We start from the raw sequence: 15,153 nt of genomic DNA, 5'->3' as shown, positions 1-15,153 counted from the left end.
ACGTCTTGTGCTTGAACATCTACAAACATGTATAAAAACCTCTTTTTAGAGATTCCTCGAGGCAGAACCTGTCCCATGTTTAGCAGTTGCAGTAACTGGGTGGTGAATTGGCAGGTCACAGTGTGAATCTGGGCCTCCTCTTCCCTCCCGTCCCAGTACTCACAGTGAACTTGTGGATTTGAACACACGATGTGTTCTCACTGGATTAGGCAGTGAAATCACATTGAAGTTGCTCACTTCGAGCCTAGGGCCCTGTTTGGCGGGGCCTCTTCCCTTGGTTGCCTGCCCAGACTAGAGGTGGCCCTGTGCAGGTGGGACCTCGCTTGTCTGCTTGGTGAGCTACCCCCGTGCAGTGGGCACCTCTGAGCTTGAGCAGTCGCTCATTTCTCTGACATTTAACCAGTTCTTTCTTCATCCATGAAGCATTGAAGTCCAAGCACAGGACGAAGGTTTTTATCACTTGGGTTTCAATGCAAAGGAAAGAGGCAGCTCGCTAAGCACCCTTTGGAGCAGGAAGACATGTTGTTTGAGAAAGCATGTTAAGGGCTGGGCGTCGCTCAGTGCTAGCCTCGAATGCACAAAGCCCAAGTCAGAGCCCCAGCATGGCAAAGAACAAGCAAGAAAACATATGAGGTGTTGCTAAGTGCTTTTAAAATCCTAACTGTGGTATGTGTCTTGACGTTCCAAATAGCATTAAAGGAGCTGAGGTTTCTGTTTGTCACAGTCTGCTGTGGGGGCTGGGGTTGTGGCTCAGTGGTATAGTGCTTGCCTAGCATGTGTGAGGCCCTGGGTTCCATCCTCAACACCACTTAAAGATAAATAAATAAAGTTATTGTGTCCATCTACATCTAAAATATATTTTAAAAAAAATAAGGCTGCTGTGGGAGGAACACCTGGGGACCTGGTGCTCCAGGCAGAGGGTGTACGCACCTTCTTGCTGGAGGACTGAGGGCAGATCTTAGAGGAGGACCGTGGACCACCTTTCCTGATTCGGCAGCCCTCACGCCTGCGGAGTGTCGGTCGGGCTGGCCTTCAGTTCACGAGCCTGTGTCCTTTTCCAGGAGGCTGATGCTGTCTGCAACTTGATCTTATCCTTGGTTTATTACTTCTACAATTTAATGCCTCTCTCTCGGGGATCTAGGTAAGTGATGTCTGATGATTACAGCTTTCTCATTTAAAAGTGCATTCTGGCTGGCTCTTGTCCCGGACACAGGTGCAAAAGCATCTGAGAAATGCTGAGCAGCCTCCTGTTTGTTTTCTCTGAATTCACACCCACAAAAATGTCTTCCTTAATCTTCATGTCATCCAGAGCGTTGTGAAAGGGATCTAATGTGGCGTGTGTAGTCTGCCACTCTTGCTGGAGGCCCACGGCTGTGCTGTGCCCTGTGCTTCAGCTCCAGAGTTCACAGCCCCTCCCCTGCCCCTGCCTTTCCTCCGCTCTTTGGCCATTAGTGGCCCTTTAACCTTGAAGTGCTCTACTTTGGGTTGCCAGTCCTTCCTTACTGGCCCTCCGTGGGGTAGATTCTTGCCAGGTATTAGATAAGGGTGTGTCTGCAGCGCTTGCTTCCCTTCTCCTTTCCCAGGACACGGTGCCGCATGATTAGGTGGCACATTGCCCATATTTGAACTTTAGGTATTTTGGCTGAAATGCACTTGAATGTCTTTCACGTTTTGGAAAGATAGTAAGTTTTGTGATGGTATTTACAAGGCTTTGAAACAAAACAGGAGCATAAGTGTCCTGTTTTCGGGGTGACGCTTGCTGGCCCTATACACTGAGTGAGTTGGCGTTGAGCCCATGCAGACCGACTGTTGGCCACTGCAGGCTCCCTGCAGAGGACGGCACTTGTCCTCTGTCCTCCCGGCTGCTCTGCTGGCCCACGTGTGCACTGAAGGTGTGCAGCCGTGTCCCTTACTCCACCTGCCCTGCTGGAGCCCCTGGCTTCCCCTCTGACACTGCTGCTGGTGGGTCCTCAGCCTCTCCCACTAGCACCGCTCTCCCCTCCAGCATCCAGGTCTTGCAAGCTGAGTGCCTCTGGTTCTGCAGGCCTTCCAGGCGGCTCCCTCCTTCAGTTCTCTCTCTACCCCTGTGTGTCCGCCCCAGCCCTCTACCATCTTCCTCCTCCTCCTCTGTTCCTCTCCCTACCTGGGCCCAGAAGCTGCAGCTCATGTCAGCCGCCTCTATGAAGTCTTCTGGTGGACAACCGTAGGTGGGTTGGCTTTCCTGTGTCTGCCACTGGCCCAGCGTTCTGCCCCACCTGCTGGCCACTTGGCCATGCTCCCTCTGGAGCCGTTAGTCTGGGAAGAAGCACAGGACCATGGTCTCAGTGCCAAGTCTCCTCCACCCAGCACCGCAGCCACCCCATTCCTCCTGCCAAGAATGGGAGCAGGGCCACTTCCAAACACCTGCTGCCCTGGACCTGTCCAGGGAGACCAGGCGGCAGACTCTGCTCATGGGACCCGAGCAAGCAGGCAAGGGCCCCAGGGCCACGCTCAGTCTCCTGTGGCCTCCTTGTCCCCAGCAGCTCACATACCCCTGAGTTCCAGACCACTGCCTGTTAGTTGTCTGTTCTTTGGGGGCCAACATTTTTAATGCTTAAAAAATATGATTAGTGCATTTGTTTTTATAAAACTTGCTGTACATGTGTCTTAGTGCCATTTTAAACTTACTATTTCACAGCAGTAGAAAATGGGAAGAAAACCCATAAAAGTACTTTTCTCAGAAAGAACGTACTCAGTGACTTTACCCTAAAATAGCAAATCAGTCGATTTTTAGTAGTAAACGACTCAATTTTTTTAAACAAGTAAAAGCCTTGCTGTGTGACTAAGTGGTGGATGTCCTGCCTTGTGTGGTGGCAAGCGTGTGAGGCCTGGTGACGGTCCTGCCACCTGATAGTTGTTCTCCTTACAGTGTCATCGCCTACTCGGTCATTGTGGGCGCGCTCATGGCAAGTGGGAAGGAGGTGGCCGGGAAGATCCCCAAGGGGAAGGTGCGTGAGTGCCACTGGGGGCCTGCTGGGTGGGGCCTGGCTGCCACCCCGTCTCACTGCCGCCCCCCGTCTCTCCCTTTTTCAGTTGGTCGACTTTGAAGCTATGACAGCTCCTGGCTCAGAGGCCTTTAGCAGAATAGCCAAAAGCTGGATGAACTTGAAAAGGTAATTCCCTGCAGAGGGGGATGGAAGCCCAGCCCGCGTGGACACTGTGGGTCCCGGGTGCTTGTGTGGGTTCAGGGTTGTCCTGCAGGGGGGCTAGAGATGAAGGTGAGGAAGGTGGTAGGTGAGAAAAGCAGGTGGGTCAGAGTTGCACTCCCAGCCTCCGCTGCTGGGGCCACTTGCCCTGGAAAGGGGCCTGCTCACGGTCAAAGCCTGTCTCCCTGCTGGTGCTGGCACAGAGCCTGGTCGCTGCATGTGTGGCACGTCGTGGTGACATGGGCAGGAATAAGCCAGTGGTGCTTCGTGCCAGGAATCCGCAGACCCACTGCCCAGCTCTCACCCACCTCCAGGGCCCTGGGGAGGAGCCCGGGGTCAGACTCTGCTGCTTCCATGGCGAGCACAAGGAGCAGGCCTGCTTTCACGTCTTAACCAGCTACAAATTTGCCTTCATGCCCACAACAGCCCTCTGACAGCTACTGGGTGATACGTGCTCTTTAAAAGAGAGGTGTGCGGCTGGGATTGTGGCCCACCATCCCTCTGCCTGCCCCAAGTCCTTGTTTGGGGTTTGCCAACTCACACGTGGTCACAAGGCTGGCCAATTGGGGAGTTCACCTTGTAAGCCTTCTGGCAGCCCCTAAGGGGACAGTGACAGCAGGACCTAGCCCTGTGGGTCAGTGTCTGCAAGCTGGCCTTTGCTGAGGGGGAAGTTGGGCATAGAGAAGCGACCGGGGGTGTGGGGGGGTGCGGTGTCCTCAGCTTCCAGGTCCAGCTGCAGCACAGCAGGAGAGGTGCAGGCCCACGTGATCCCTTTCACTTCTGAGTTGCCAGGGTGCCTGGGGCCCCTGCAGGGAGGGGTAACTACTGCACCTCCTGCCTGCTTTTCCCAGGGGAGGGACGAGGGCCAGGTGAGCTCTGGCCTGTGTGTGAGGCGGTACAGACCCTCAGACCTCGTCTCTCTTCCAGCATCTCTCCTTCCTACAAGGCTCTTCCGTCTGTGTCAGAGACGTTCCCCACGTTGCGGTCGATGATCGAGGTGCTGAACACGGACTCCTCTCCACGCTGTCTCAAGCAGCTCTAGCTGCACCATGGGCTTTCACAGAGGGCCGGGCCTCTTGCTTCTTAAGTTATTTTTTAAAACATGAAATTATTAAGAAATTAGGTCCTTTATTACTTTTGATACCAATTTTTGATAGGAATTGAATACTTGAAATCATTTTCTTTACTTTTCCAAACCATAAAAGAAATCATGAAAACAGGTTCTTGGAGAAAAGCTACTTGACTAGGAAGGGGAAAGTGTCGGTTGGTGTCTGTGGGTCTCCAATGACAGTCATGGGACTCCTTCCTTGAGCAAAAAAAGTTCACTTCAGAAGCCAAAAATCAATGACCCGAGAACAAAGCCAAGAACACACGGGCCTGTCTTCATAGCTGTGGGGCTGGTTGCTCGCAGACCTGGCTGACCTTGTGCCAGGTGTGGTCCGGGCCTGAGCTCTCCCAGCATGGGCAGAGGAGCTGGGCCCAGGAGTGCACCACCGCTGCAGCTAGAGCGCGTCGCCGACAGTGCCAGCATCCCGGCCCCGGATCACGGAACCATTAGAAAAAGACTGAGGTGACTCTGTCAGTCACCATTTGGCCCTGGATTGCAAATGTTCTGTTTTGTGAGCTAGGTTGGCTTTTGTGCCTAAGGACACTCGGAAAGCTGCTTGTCCGTGTGCAGACAGGGCGAGTGGCAGGGAGTGAATGTCATTAAACTGTTGGCACTGCCAGTCACCCTGGCACTGGCTCCTTGACTCTGTGTTCTGCTTTTGTTAGGGTTCAAACAAGCCCCTTCCTGCTCTGGGCTGCCCAGTGTGTGTCCTGGAATGTGTGTGAGACCAGCCTGCGGAGGCCCCAGGAATCCGCCTGGGGTACCTGTGCGCCTCCGGGACGGTACCTCTGGTCCTTGCCTGCCCCCGCCCCTGCCCCTGCCCCTGCCCCTGGGAAAGACACTGCCCAGGAACTGGCTCCCAGGTGGACGCCACACACAGGTGGCTTGTGCCCTCTTCTGGCAAACCTGGAAACGGCAGTCATGTTGGTCCTCAAGTGCCTCAGTTTGTAAATAGATTTCACACCCACATATCATCTTCTTCCTGGGGCTGCGACTGTGCTCAGAAAGGTCGTCTTGCTTGGGGTGTGCCAGTTGGGGAGGTTATCAACTCACTGAGGCCCCAGGTGTGCCCTGCTTCTCCATGCTTTAGGAACCAGGGCCTCGGCTGACTGGCTCGCCTGGCGCTGCACGGGACAGAGTCCTTACCAGGCGGTCCTGAAGTCTTTGGCCTGCTGGGATGGTGCCAGGCACAGGAGATGCCACTGAGCCACACCAGCCTGGTCAGCAGTGAATATTTGGGGGACACAAGTATTCAGTCTGTAGCACCCCAGAATTAGAATTTATCCTTCTCATGACTTAGCTAACTCCAGATTCTTGCATTTCCACTTTGATGACCCATTTCTGCTCAGGCAAGAAGTGGCTCTGACTTGTGGCATCCTGGGGACATGTGGCTCAGGGACTGCTGAGGCTCTGGGGACCTGCGTCATGGCCAGGTGAAGGAGCTCTGTTGCCGGCCGAGGCGGTGCTGGTGCTCTGAGTTCCTCTTCTCAGGAAGGCTAAGGGGGTACGTGTATGTGGTGACACTGGAGGTTCTTTTGTCACACCTGCAACAGTGAGAAGGTCAACCACAGTTCCAGCTGCAAGTGGCCACTACATGAATCGCTCTCTGAAAAGTTCACATTGGTTGTACTTTTTATTTCTTTATTTTTGGTACCAGGGATTGAAACCAGGGGCACTGAACCCCTGAGCCCCATCCCCAGCCCTATTCTGTATTTTATTTAGAGACAAGGCCTCACTGAGCTGCTTAGTGCCTCACCGTTGCTGAGGCTGGCTTTGAACTCGCCATCCTCCTGCCTCAGCCTCCCCAGCTGCTGGGATAATAGGCTTGCTCCACCGCTCCTGGCTAGTGGTCCTTTTTTTTTTTTTTTTTTTTTTTAATATTTTAGTTGTAGATGGATACAATACCTTTATTTTGTTTATTTGGTTTTTTATGTGGTGCTGGGGATCGAACCCAGGGCCTCATGCAAGCTAGGCAAGCACTCTACCACTGAGCCCAGCCCTAGTTCTACTTTTTTATAGAGACCCTTCTTTTTTTCCTCTCTCATTTTTTTTTTTTTTTTAGCAATGGGGATGGAACCCAGGGGTTCTCTGCCACTGAACTACACCTCTAGCCCTTTAATTTTTTATTTTGAGACAGGGTCTTGCTAACTTGCTTAGGGCCTCACTAAGTTGCTGATGCTGACCTTGAATTTGCAGTCCTCCTGCCCCAGGAGTCCTGGGATTACAGTCCCAGGCGTGGCAACAGCGTCCAGGTTCTCCTTCTAGGAAATGCCTGCAGTGTGTCTTGATGCTTGTTTCTGCCCCCTGAGTCTGTGGAGTGGGAGGCAGGACTTGGAGGTGTCTGTGGCTCCATAGCCCCTCAGCGCCCCAGCTGTGGTGAAGACTGAGAGGGTAGCAGCCATGCTCCCTGATGGTGGGGACACAGGTCCTGTGCTCCCTGATGGTGGGGACGCAGGTTCCATGACCAGACTGCATATGAGGCCCTCATGGGGCCGTGGGCTGTGGAAGTCCTGCACAGAGCCTCCTGTATCCTGGAAGTGCCTTTTTTCCTTATGTTTTGCAGTGCTGGGGATGGAGCCCTGGGCCTCGGGCATATCAGGCCAGTGCTGGGCCCCTCCTGTGAGACCTCTGCTACCTGATACAGCATGCAAGCCACCTAGGTAGCTGACGTACTGCCTTGCTCGGGGAGGGATGACAAGAACGCATTCTACACATTCCTGAGTATTTCTAACCCCTGGTGGGTTGACTGCAGCCTGTGCTTTGGCCCTGTGGTGTGGTCTCATCACAGGAAACCCCCAGGTGGTTCCCTGGTTGTCCCTGGAGGACCTTTTCCCCCTGAGGGGTTTGAGAGGAGTATTAAAGGGCCTGGAGGGGTCAGCCCCAGGGTCCACACCACCCATCTCCTCCAGGCCATGCAGAAGGTCCTGGCTCCCTCCCGCTGCTCCCTGTTCAGACCCCACAGCTCCAGTCACCCTGAAGTGCCTGGGTCTCCTGCGCCCAGCCCCCTCGCCACTCTCCCTAGCCCCTGCTCTATGCCTCCCCACAGTGTGGAGTTCCACCAGAGGGAGGGGGCCCTGTGCCTGGGCCCTGGAGATGGGCTGTGCCCAGGAGCCGAGTTCCTCACAAAGTCCTGCTTTCAGGGTGAGCCGCTCCCAGACCCCCGTCTCAAGTCAGGCCTCTGTGTCTGAGCTGCTGTACGTCAGGGTCCCTTCCCTGTGCCGGGATGGCTCCTAGAGATCTCACTAGTTCCAGCATATTAGACACTCTGTCTCCAATGCCTAGCACACAGCTTGGCTTCTAGTGGGTGCTGGGCCGGAGGAGGTGCCATGGGGGCTGATGGAGTCCCTGGACTTTCACACACACCAGACCCAAGCCCACTCAGGGGCACATGAACCATCACTCAGGCCAGGCGCTTTGAAAGTGGCACTGTTGATGGCTACGGCAGGAGGGCTGGGTACAGTGTCACTAGTAACGTTTGTTTGCAAACATGGAACTGCAGAAATTTTATATTTATGAGAACATGGGTTGAAGAAAGAAGAGCTACCATGATCCTAACCAGAATTACAGTAGTCATGATGGCAGCGGGGCATCGAGGTGGATTTTCCTGAAGTCTGACTGAGGCCCTGGGGCAGGCTCTCGGCCAGCAAAGTACAGAAAGCTTCCAGGCCAGGCTCAGAGGTTTGCTTTCCCACTCGCCTCCCCAGGCTGCCACCAGACACCCTTTACTCTAATCCCCCTGAAACCTGGACTTTGCTTGAGTGCACAGGGACTCCCACCCTCATCTCCATTCAGACACAATGGGAGGCCGTGTTTGGCTAGCTCCTGCCCTGGCCCCACAGCCAGACCAGGCCAGGAGAGCCGCTGCTTCAAGTGCCACTTCATCAAACCCAGAGTGTAAGGAAGCGATTGAACCCCAAATAGTGGCTTCATCCCAGAACAGGAGGCTCCAGTCCACCCGAGTCTGCCTGACAGGGGGTTCCCCTGGCTTTAACCTTGCGGAAAAAGTGACCTGCGGTAACTTGGTGAGCAATTGGCTTTCTCCCTGTTTCTGTGTACCCACCTGATGAGCTCACCGTTCTGCCCCTGCCTCGCAGGGAAAAGCCAGTTAGACCTATGACCAAGCCCCTTCGGACATTCTTTTGTGTGTGTGTGGGGGGGGCAGTGCCAGGGACACTGGACCATGGAGCCACATCCTCCAGTTGCTCACTTTTTGCTGAGGCTGGCTTTGAACTCAGGATTGCCTGCCTCACCCTCCCGAGCTGCTGAGATTACAGGCAGGCACCACCCTGCCCAGCAGGACGTCCCTTGACACAGCAGTGTGGTGGGAACTGTCTTCTGGGCAGAGCGCCATCCAGTGCCTGCTGGACCTGTGTCTGCTGAGCCCTCGAGATGCCACTGGTGAGACTCAGGAACCCCACTATACGTTGTCTGATCTGGGTCAGTGCCGCAGTCTGGCTGGGCACGAATAACCGAGCCGCCACAAAGCCCTGTAGGTTCTCAACAGGTCAGTTTAAATGGCTTTGACAAAGCTGGACCTCTTCCTCTGACAGCGAGCTGTGAGGTATAATGTGGGGACCAGGAAGGGCTGGTGCGGACACCGGTTCAGTGTCACTATGATCCAAGGAAGGGAAGGGGAACCACAGCGGCTCCGTGACAGACCCTTCAGCATGCTCATGAATCTGTCACGCCTTGCTGGCCTGGGACATGTGAGGCTTCTGAGGGTGATCCTGCTCTCTTCTGGTCCACGTAAATCATGTTCCTGTCCTTCCCTATTACCAAAGGTAATTATTAGGGTTGGAGGTACGTTTCCTGTCCCTCATATTCTTTTCTCCTGCTACTAGGAGTGAACCCAGGGGTGCTCTACCACTGAGCAACATCCCCAGCCCATTTTATTTTTAAGACAGGGTCTTGCTAAGTTATTTATGGCTTCATTAAATTGCTGAGGCTAGCCTCAAACTTGCGATCCTCCTGCCTCAGCCTCTGGGGTCTGAGATTACAGGTGTGTGACAGCACGCCTGGTCCCTTATATACTTTCTACACCAAAATAGTACACACTAAATTCCTAGTTTACTAACAAATTTTGGTCCAGATTTTTTTCTAAGTTTGAACATTCTGATTCACAGAAGCAACTGCACAAAAAAACTGTAATGTAAGTAACATATATATTTAGTCTCTGTCCCCAGCTTCCGGTACATAGCTCCTAAGCCCTTGGAATTTCCTGAGTGGTGGGGTGAGAGGGCCACCTTCTGTTGCACACAGTAAGCTTCTTTTGATGTCACGGGGTGTGGTTCATGAGGGGCCTTGGGACACAGGGCTGGGTGCTGGGTGCGGGCATGTGATCAGAGGTGGAAATTTCAGGCACTCCTGGACCCGTCCAAAGTGGGAGGCAGAGTACAGATCCCACTCCGCCTTGTGACCTGGACCCTGTGAAGCACATCACAAAGCGGACAAGAGACACCATTTTGCACAAAGAATGTTTAGGTACTACAGCCTTCCTCCATCTCTCAGGGTCTTTACAATTCACGGACAAGGAGCAGCACAGGACATACACTTACTGATATATGTGGAGAAAGACCAGAGTGTATAAAGTAGAATGTTCACATAGTTGTATATTGTGTTTATTTTCCAAATTTTTTGTTAGTTATTATTTTTAGATGGTTATTTTTAAAAATTAACCAACAAGGGTCTGGGAATGTGGCTCAGGGGTAGAGCACTTGCCTAGCATGCAAGAGGCCCTGGGTTTGAGCCCCAGCACTGTGGGGGGGGGGGAGTTAACTGAGTCAGGAATGTAAAAAAATCTAATTTATATTCTGAATCAGAAATCATTTCTAATGTTGGCATATACAAATAAATGCACTACAATTTCCTAAAAAGAGTTAGTAGTCTTTTTAGTACTTGGAGGACCCATTTCAGTGTTTTTTCTTTAGGTTTTATTGTTTTCTAGTTAATGGTCCCTGCAAAGCCAAGACCTCCAGAAGGTCCCAGCCTGGAAGTGTTGCAGAAAACAGGTTCCAAAACATCTTTAAAAGCCGACTCCGTGTATTCAGTGCAGAATGTATGCAGTTTAGGAATAGCAAACCAAACAGTGGATGTGGTGAGGGGTCCCAGGATCTCGCAGGAAAGGGAGGGCCCCGGGAGGGAGCCGGGCCTCCAGGGAGCCTGCTGCAAGAGGGTCCCTGGAGTCCTGGAGATGGGCCAAATACGGGAAAGGCAGGAGAAACTAGAAAAGCAGGTCACGGTCTCTGGGGAGGTCAGTGCAGGGCCCGGAGAGCTGTCCCTCCTGCCTGCTGCCTCAGTGGAGCTCCCGCCTGCTTGCTGCCCTTCCCCAGCTCTGCAGCTGGGCAGCTCCTCCAGTAGGCTTACCCCCGTGACCTCCCAGAGACACCCTCCTCCTATGCTGTCCAGGACCAGCCTGGTCTCTCTGCTGCCTGCCTTGGCTTTCTTGTTGGTTCTCCGACTCGCTTCCCTGGTCTGGATTGCTTGGTCTTAGGCTGGATCCAAAGAGAAGACACAAACAGTGACAAAGTGGTGCACGTGCTGCGAGGACAGAGGGGCCAACAGCTCTGCCCTCCTCCCTGGGCCGCTGGGCAAGGCTGCACAGAGCGGGGAGTCCTGGGGCTTGGGGGTGAGACATGTGCCAGATGGAGAGAACCCTCCCAGCAGAGGCCAGAGGGGTGCGGGACACAGTTGCTCAGAGGGCAAGTGCCTGGTGCGTGGCTTGTGGGTGGGGCAGAGGGAGAGGTCTTGTGGTCAGACCTGGAAATGTGGATCTCACCTTCTGTGGGCAGATTCTGAAGCATGGGAATGAACTGATTAGACTTGAGAAGACGATTTGGCCTCAGTAGCAAGGATGGGTGAAGCTTTGCTCTGAAGGGTATGCTTTGCTCTGTGCCACTTTGACTGGGCCCACACTCTGCCCCAGGTTCCTGTGTGCCCTGCTCGCACGGACCCTGCCTGTCCTCACCAGCATCTCTGTGTACTTCCTGGCGTGGACCTCACATTCCCAGCTGGCAGCTCCCCTCTGTCCCTGTGCTCCTCTCTCAAACTCCAGCCCTGCCATACTCCTCAGAAACCCCTCTCCCTGCAGACCTTCACCTCCATTCTTCACTCCACCACCATCCCAGTGATCTGAGCATAAACCCCGCCATCATTGTCCTGCACATGACCAACCCATGTCCAAGTGCTGCTGTGTGATGTCTGTGCCAGGGAGGGGTCGGGGAGGCCTGATCCTGTACCCCAGGTCAGGTGGAACCCAGGGATTCTGAAAAGTCTAAGTTCAAGCCTGGCCCTCAGGACCTTCTGCGGGTGCAGTTTTCAAAATAAAAGGGTGTGATATGTATCCTGAGAGTTTGCTCCCTTGGGTGCATGAGACTCGATATGCTGCCCTCCAGCCCTGCCCTTGCTGGGCTGCACAGGTGAGGTGACCAGCAGGGCCTGCAGTCCAGTTCCCAAATGCAGAGGAAAGCAGCAAGGGCTTCATGCATAAGCGGTAGGCCCCAGAGCACCATCACCGTTGAAGTGCGGCCTTCTCCTGTGACCGGCCTTCCACCCACCCCCCCACAGCCTCCTGCTCTCAGAAGGCCTTGACCTACAAGTAAACCCCAAGTGCTCCTTTATGAGGCAGATAATTTAGGTTTTGGAGTGGCACTCTGCTCTCTAGACCTCCATGCTCAGAGTGGCTCGTGGCTGTGGCAGGGCATGTCCTCTCTGTGAAGCCCTGGAGAGGGAAGGCTGCAGGTGGTCCGGAGGCCCAGGAGCTGTAGAAAGGAAGGCCGGGCACTGGGTCTTGGGGGAGAGCAAGGAAACATAGAAGGAATGGAGGGGGAAGCAGAAACAACTCAGGTCAGTGAGAAAGCCTGAGGGAAGAGCTTCCTATGGGGACAGAACCGCCACAGCCCACTGTCCTGAAGGAAGGTGCTAAGGGTGGAGTCTCACCTCAGGATGCTGAGGTGACCTTGGCTCAGTGGGGCAGAGGGAGGGCAGAGATGGCGGGATGCAATCGGTGCTAAGGAAAAGAACAGTCCAGGCTTGGGAGAGAGGAAGAAGGCCAAGTCCTGACAGGCCCAAATGACAGAGGGACAGCAAGGCTCTTCAGCCATGCAGCCTCAGAGCCTCTGAGGGTGCAGGGAGGAGCCCGGGCAGAAGGAGAGAAAGCAGCTTTGGTCTGTCCCAGGGAGCAACTCCTGGCCCTCCCAGAACTTCAGTGTCCAGGGCTGGCCAGCTCCTGTTCTTACAGAGGGGCCTTCAGCTAAGCCCTAGGCAGCCCCAGAGGGCCCACCGCCTCTCTCAGCCTTCCTGGGCTAAGGAAGGACATTTCTGGTCACACCAATGAGCAGGAACAGGTGGACAGAACCTGGGGAGCCCAGCCACATGGGCTGAGGAGAGCCACACAAAGGCAGGGCCTGCCCTTGGGTGAACTAAAGTCCAGGTGAGGGACAGGTGAGGGCCAGCCGAGGCCAAAGATGGCTGAGGCCTCAAGTGATGGCAAGAGGGAGACCCCCAGCGAGGTATGTGGAGGAGGAGACTGGAGGGAAGTGGGAATGTAAGGAAGCACCAGGTGGGAGGCCATCAGCCCCCAGTAGTCCCAGTGGCAGGACCTGGATTGTGGGTGGCCATGGACAGCTAAGGGAAGAGTATATGGCTGGGTTACACCATCGTATCTGGGGGCTGGGTTACCTCTCTCTCTCTTTTTCTTTCATGGTACTGGAGATTGAATCTAGAGGTGCTCTACCACTGAGCTACATCCCCAGTCCTTTTTTTTTTTTTTTTTTTTTTTGAGACGGGGTCTTGCTAAGTTGCCCAGACTGACTGACCTCAAACTTAAGATCCTCCTGCCTCAGCCTCCCGAGTGGCTGCCATGGCAAGTGTACATAATTACTCATTTCAAAACTGTCTGTTGAGGGCTGGCCTAGGCACTGGTAGTGGCTTTCTCTCACTGGAGGGCAGGAGCTGCTCCCCCTCACCTCCTGGCACGCAGACCCTCACTTCTCCATCAGCACGGCAAGTCTTCACGTCCTCTTGGTATGCTGATGGTATTTCAAGTGAATGGACCCAAGGACATAAATCTTTAAGGTCCAATCACCCTCTAATGTGACTCTCAGAGCAGGGGCCAGATGTTAATTAAATTTCACGAGTACATTTTTAAACACCCCTCGCCTTAGTAAACAGGGATTAGAGGGATAAATTACAGATCCAGTCAGTCAACTCTGCCTATATAGCTTCAACTCAAATGAGAATAATAATACCACGAAGTAGGCTTGCAGGCTTATGGCTTTGTAAATAAGCCTGTACATACAGGCCATTTGGCTCTCACTTGGGGCACTTGCTTTTCCCATTGCTTGTACATATTATGCTGGTAATAGTCTTGATACAAATATCTTTTATTGCCATCCTGCCACTTTTGTGACATTCCAAAAAAAAATCTTAGGATTCTAGTGGGAAGATGGGGTGTCTCATGTTTGGAACAGAGCTTTGCATTCACATTTGGATTTTTTTAAAATTTTAATTGTAGATGGACACAATACCTTTATTTTATTATTTATTTATATGCGGTGCTGAGGATTGAACCCAGTGCCTTACACCTGCTAGGCAAGCACTCTACCACTGAGCTACAACCACAATCCCTCATGTTTGGAATTTTCCAAGTGCTACTTCAGAGGCAAAGTCCCTAGGCATGGGTTGACTGGAGTTCTTTTAAGGACACTCACTTCTCACCTGAGACTTTTAAGTCTTGCTAAAATCAGTCCAGGTCAGGCAGACTTGGTGGGTGGGTGGAGTGGTGTTGTGTAATTTAAAATTTTTTGGTCTGAAAGGAAGATATTACCGAATGACAGGCCAGTTCCCCTGTAGGGATGTTGCTTCTCTGTATGAAAACTTTCCTCCCTCTTGTTTGCAAACAGGGAGCTGCACGGGTTCTTGTGATTTCTGAGACCCAGGAAACTGACTTCCATTTGTGTCTGGGATTTTCTTTTTTTTTGGTGGTGTTATTCTCCATTTAAATTGATGCTGTATAGCCTCAGTACACTGATCCACTTATTTTCCCCCTTTAATCCCTGTTTCATAACATTGGTGATGTTTTAAGATGCACTCTTGAAATTCATTAATGAACATCTGGGAGCTTGCTTTGGAATGACAAGAGTCAGAGAAGGCAAGGGCTGAGCCGGTGTGGGGAAAGCCCCTGTGGTCCACGCGTGGGGCACTGGTCCAAGAGTCAGGCACTGCGCTGGTGGACTGGGCAGCTCAGCTCAGAGAGGGGAAAGGCCTGGCCTCCTGCGCTTCCTTTACTCTCCAAGCCACTAGCAGGGCCCACTCCACTTTCCTTAGGGCTGCGCCTCCCAGGTGGCCCCTCGGCGGCCTCGAGGCCCGGGGCCCAATCTCGCTAGGGACGTGAAGAAGTTTCCTTTGTCAGTGGCGACCATTTGGCGCCATGGCGACCGCCGCGAAGTAAGGAGCAGCCTGCCCACCACCGGGCGCAGGCTCGGATTTACGCCGGCCCCGCCAAAGCCGGCCCGGGAAAAGCCGGCGGCGCGGAACAGCGAAGGGCGGCATCTCAGACCGGCCGGGCGGGGGGTGCGGGCGGCACCCAGGGCGGAGGGCGGGTCTGGAGTGCCCGGCTGGGACCGCGCTCCGGGCGGAGACTGAGTGCTGGCCCCGGGGGCGGCGCTCCGGGCGGGGCGGGGACTCTGCGCGGGCTCAGGGGGCGGTGCTCCGGGCAGGGCGGGGACCCAGCGCGGGCCCAGAAGGCGGTGCTCCGGAGGGGCGGGTCCCCGAGCGGGCCCAGGGGGCGGTGATCCGGCGGGGCGGGGACCCAGCGCGGGTCCAGGGGGCGGCGTTCCGGCGGGACGGGGGCGGCCGGCGCTG

General features: G+C 54.1%; 1 protein-coding gene across 6 annotated transcripts in view; it reads left to right on the top strand.

Moving 5' to 3' along the window:
* Positions 1-4,936, top strand: part of Ttc13 (tetratricopeptide repeat domain 13) — a 67,160-nt gene extending 62,224 nt beyond the window's left edge. For all 6 annotated transcript variants that reach the window (XM_027947952.2, XM_034636672.2, XM_034636671.2 and 3 more), the window contains 4 exons: positions 1,062-1,141; positions 2,909-2,987; positions 3,073-3,152; positions 4,113-4,936. In XM_027947952.2, the coding sequence (XP_027803753.1) occupies positions 1,062-1,141; positions 2,909-2,987; positions 3,073-3,152; positions 4,113-4,227 (354 nt within the window). In that variant the 3' untranslated portion in view covers positions 4,228-4,936. The remainder of the gene's footprint in view (positions 1-1,061; positions 1,142-2,908; positions 2,988-3,072; positions 3,153-4,112) is intronic.
* The last annotated feature ends 10,217 nt before the right edge of the window (positions 4,937-15,153 follow it).

This window comes from Marmota flaviventris, chromosome 12 (genome assembly GCF_047511675.1).
Source record: "Marmota flaviventris isolate mMarFla1 chromosome 12, mMarFla1.hap1, whole genome shotgun sequence".
Taxonomy (NCBI): Eukaryota; Metazoa; Chordata; class Mammalia; order Rodentia; family Sciuridae; genus Marmota; species Marmota flaviventris.
The sequence above is the reverse complement of the archived record's forward strand: the minus strand, read 5'-3'. Positions and strand labels throughout refer to the sequence as shown.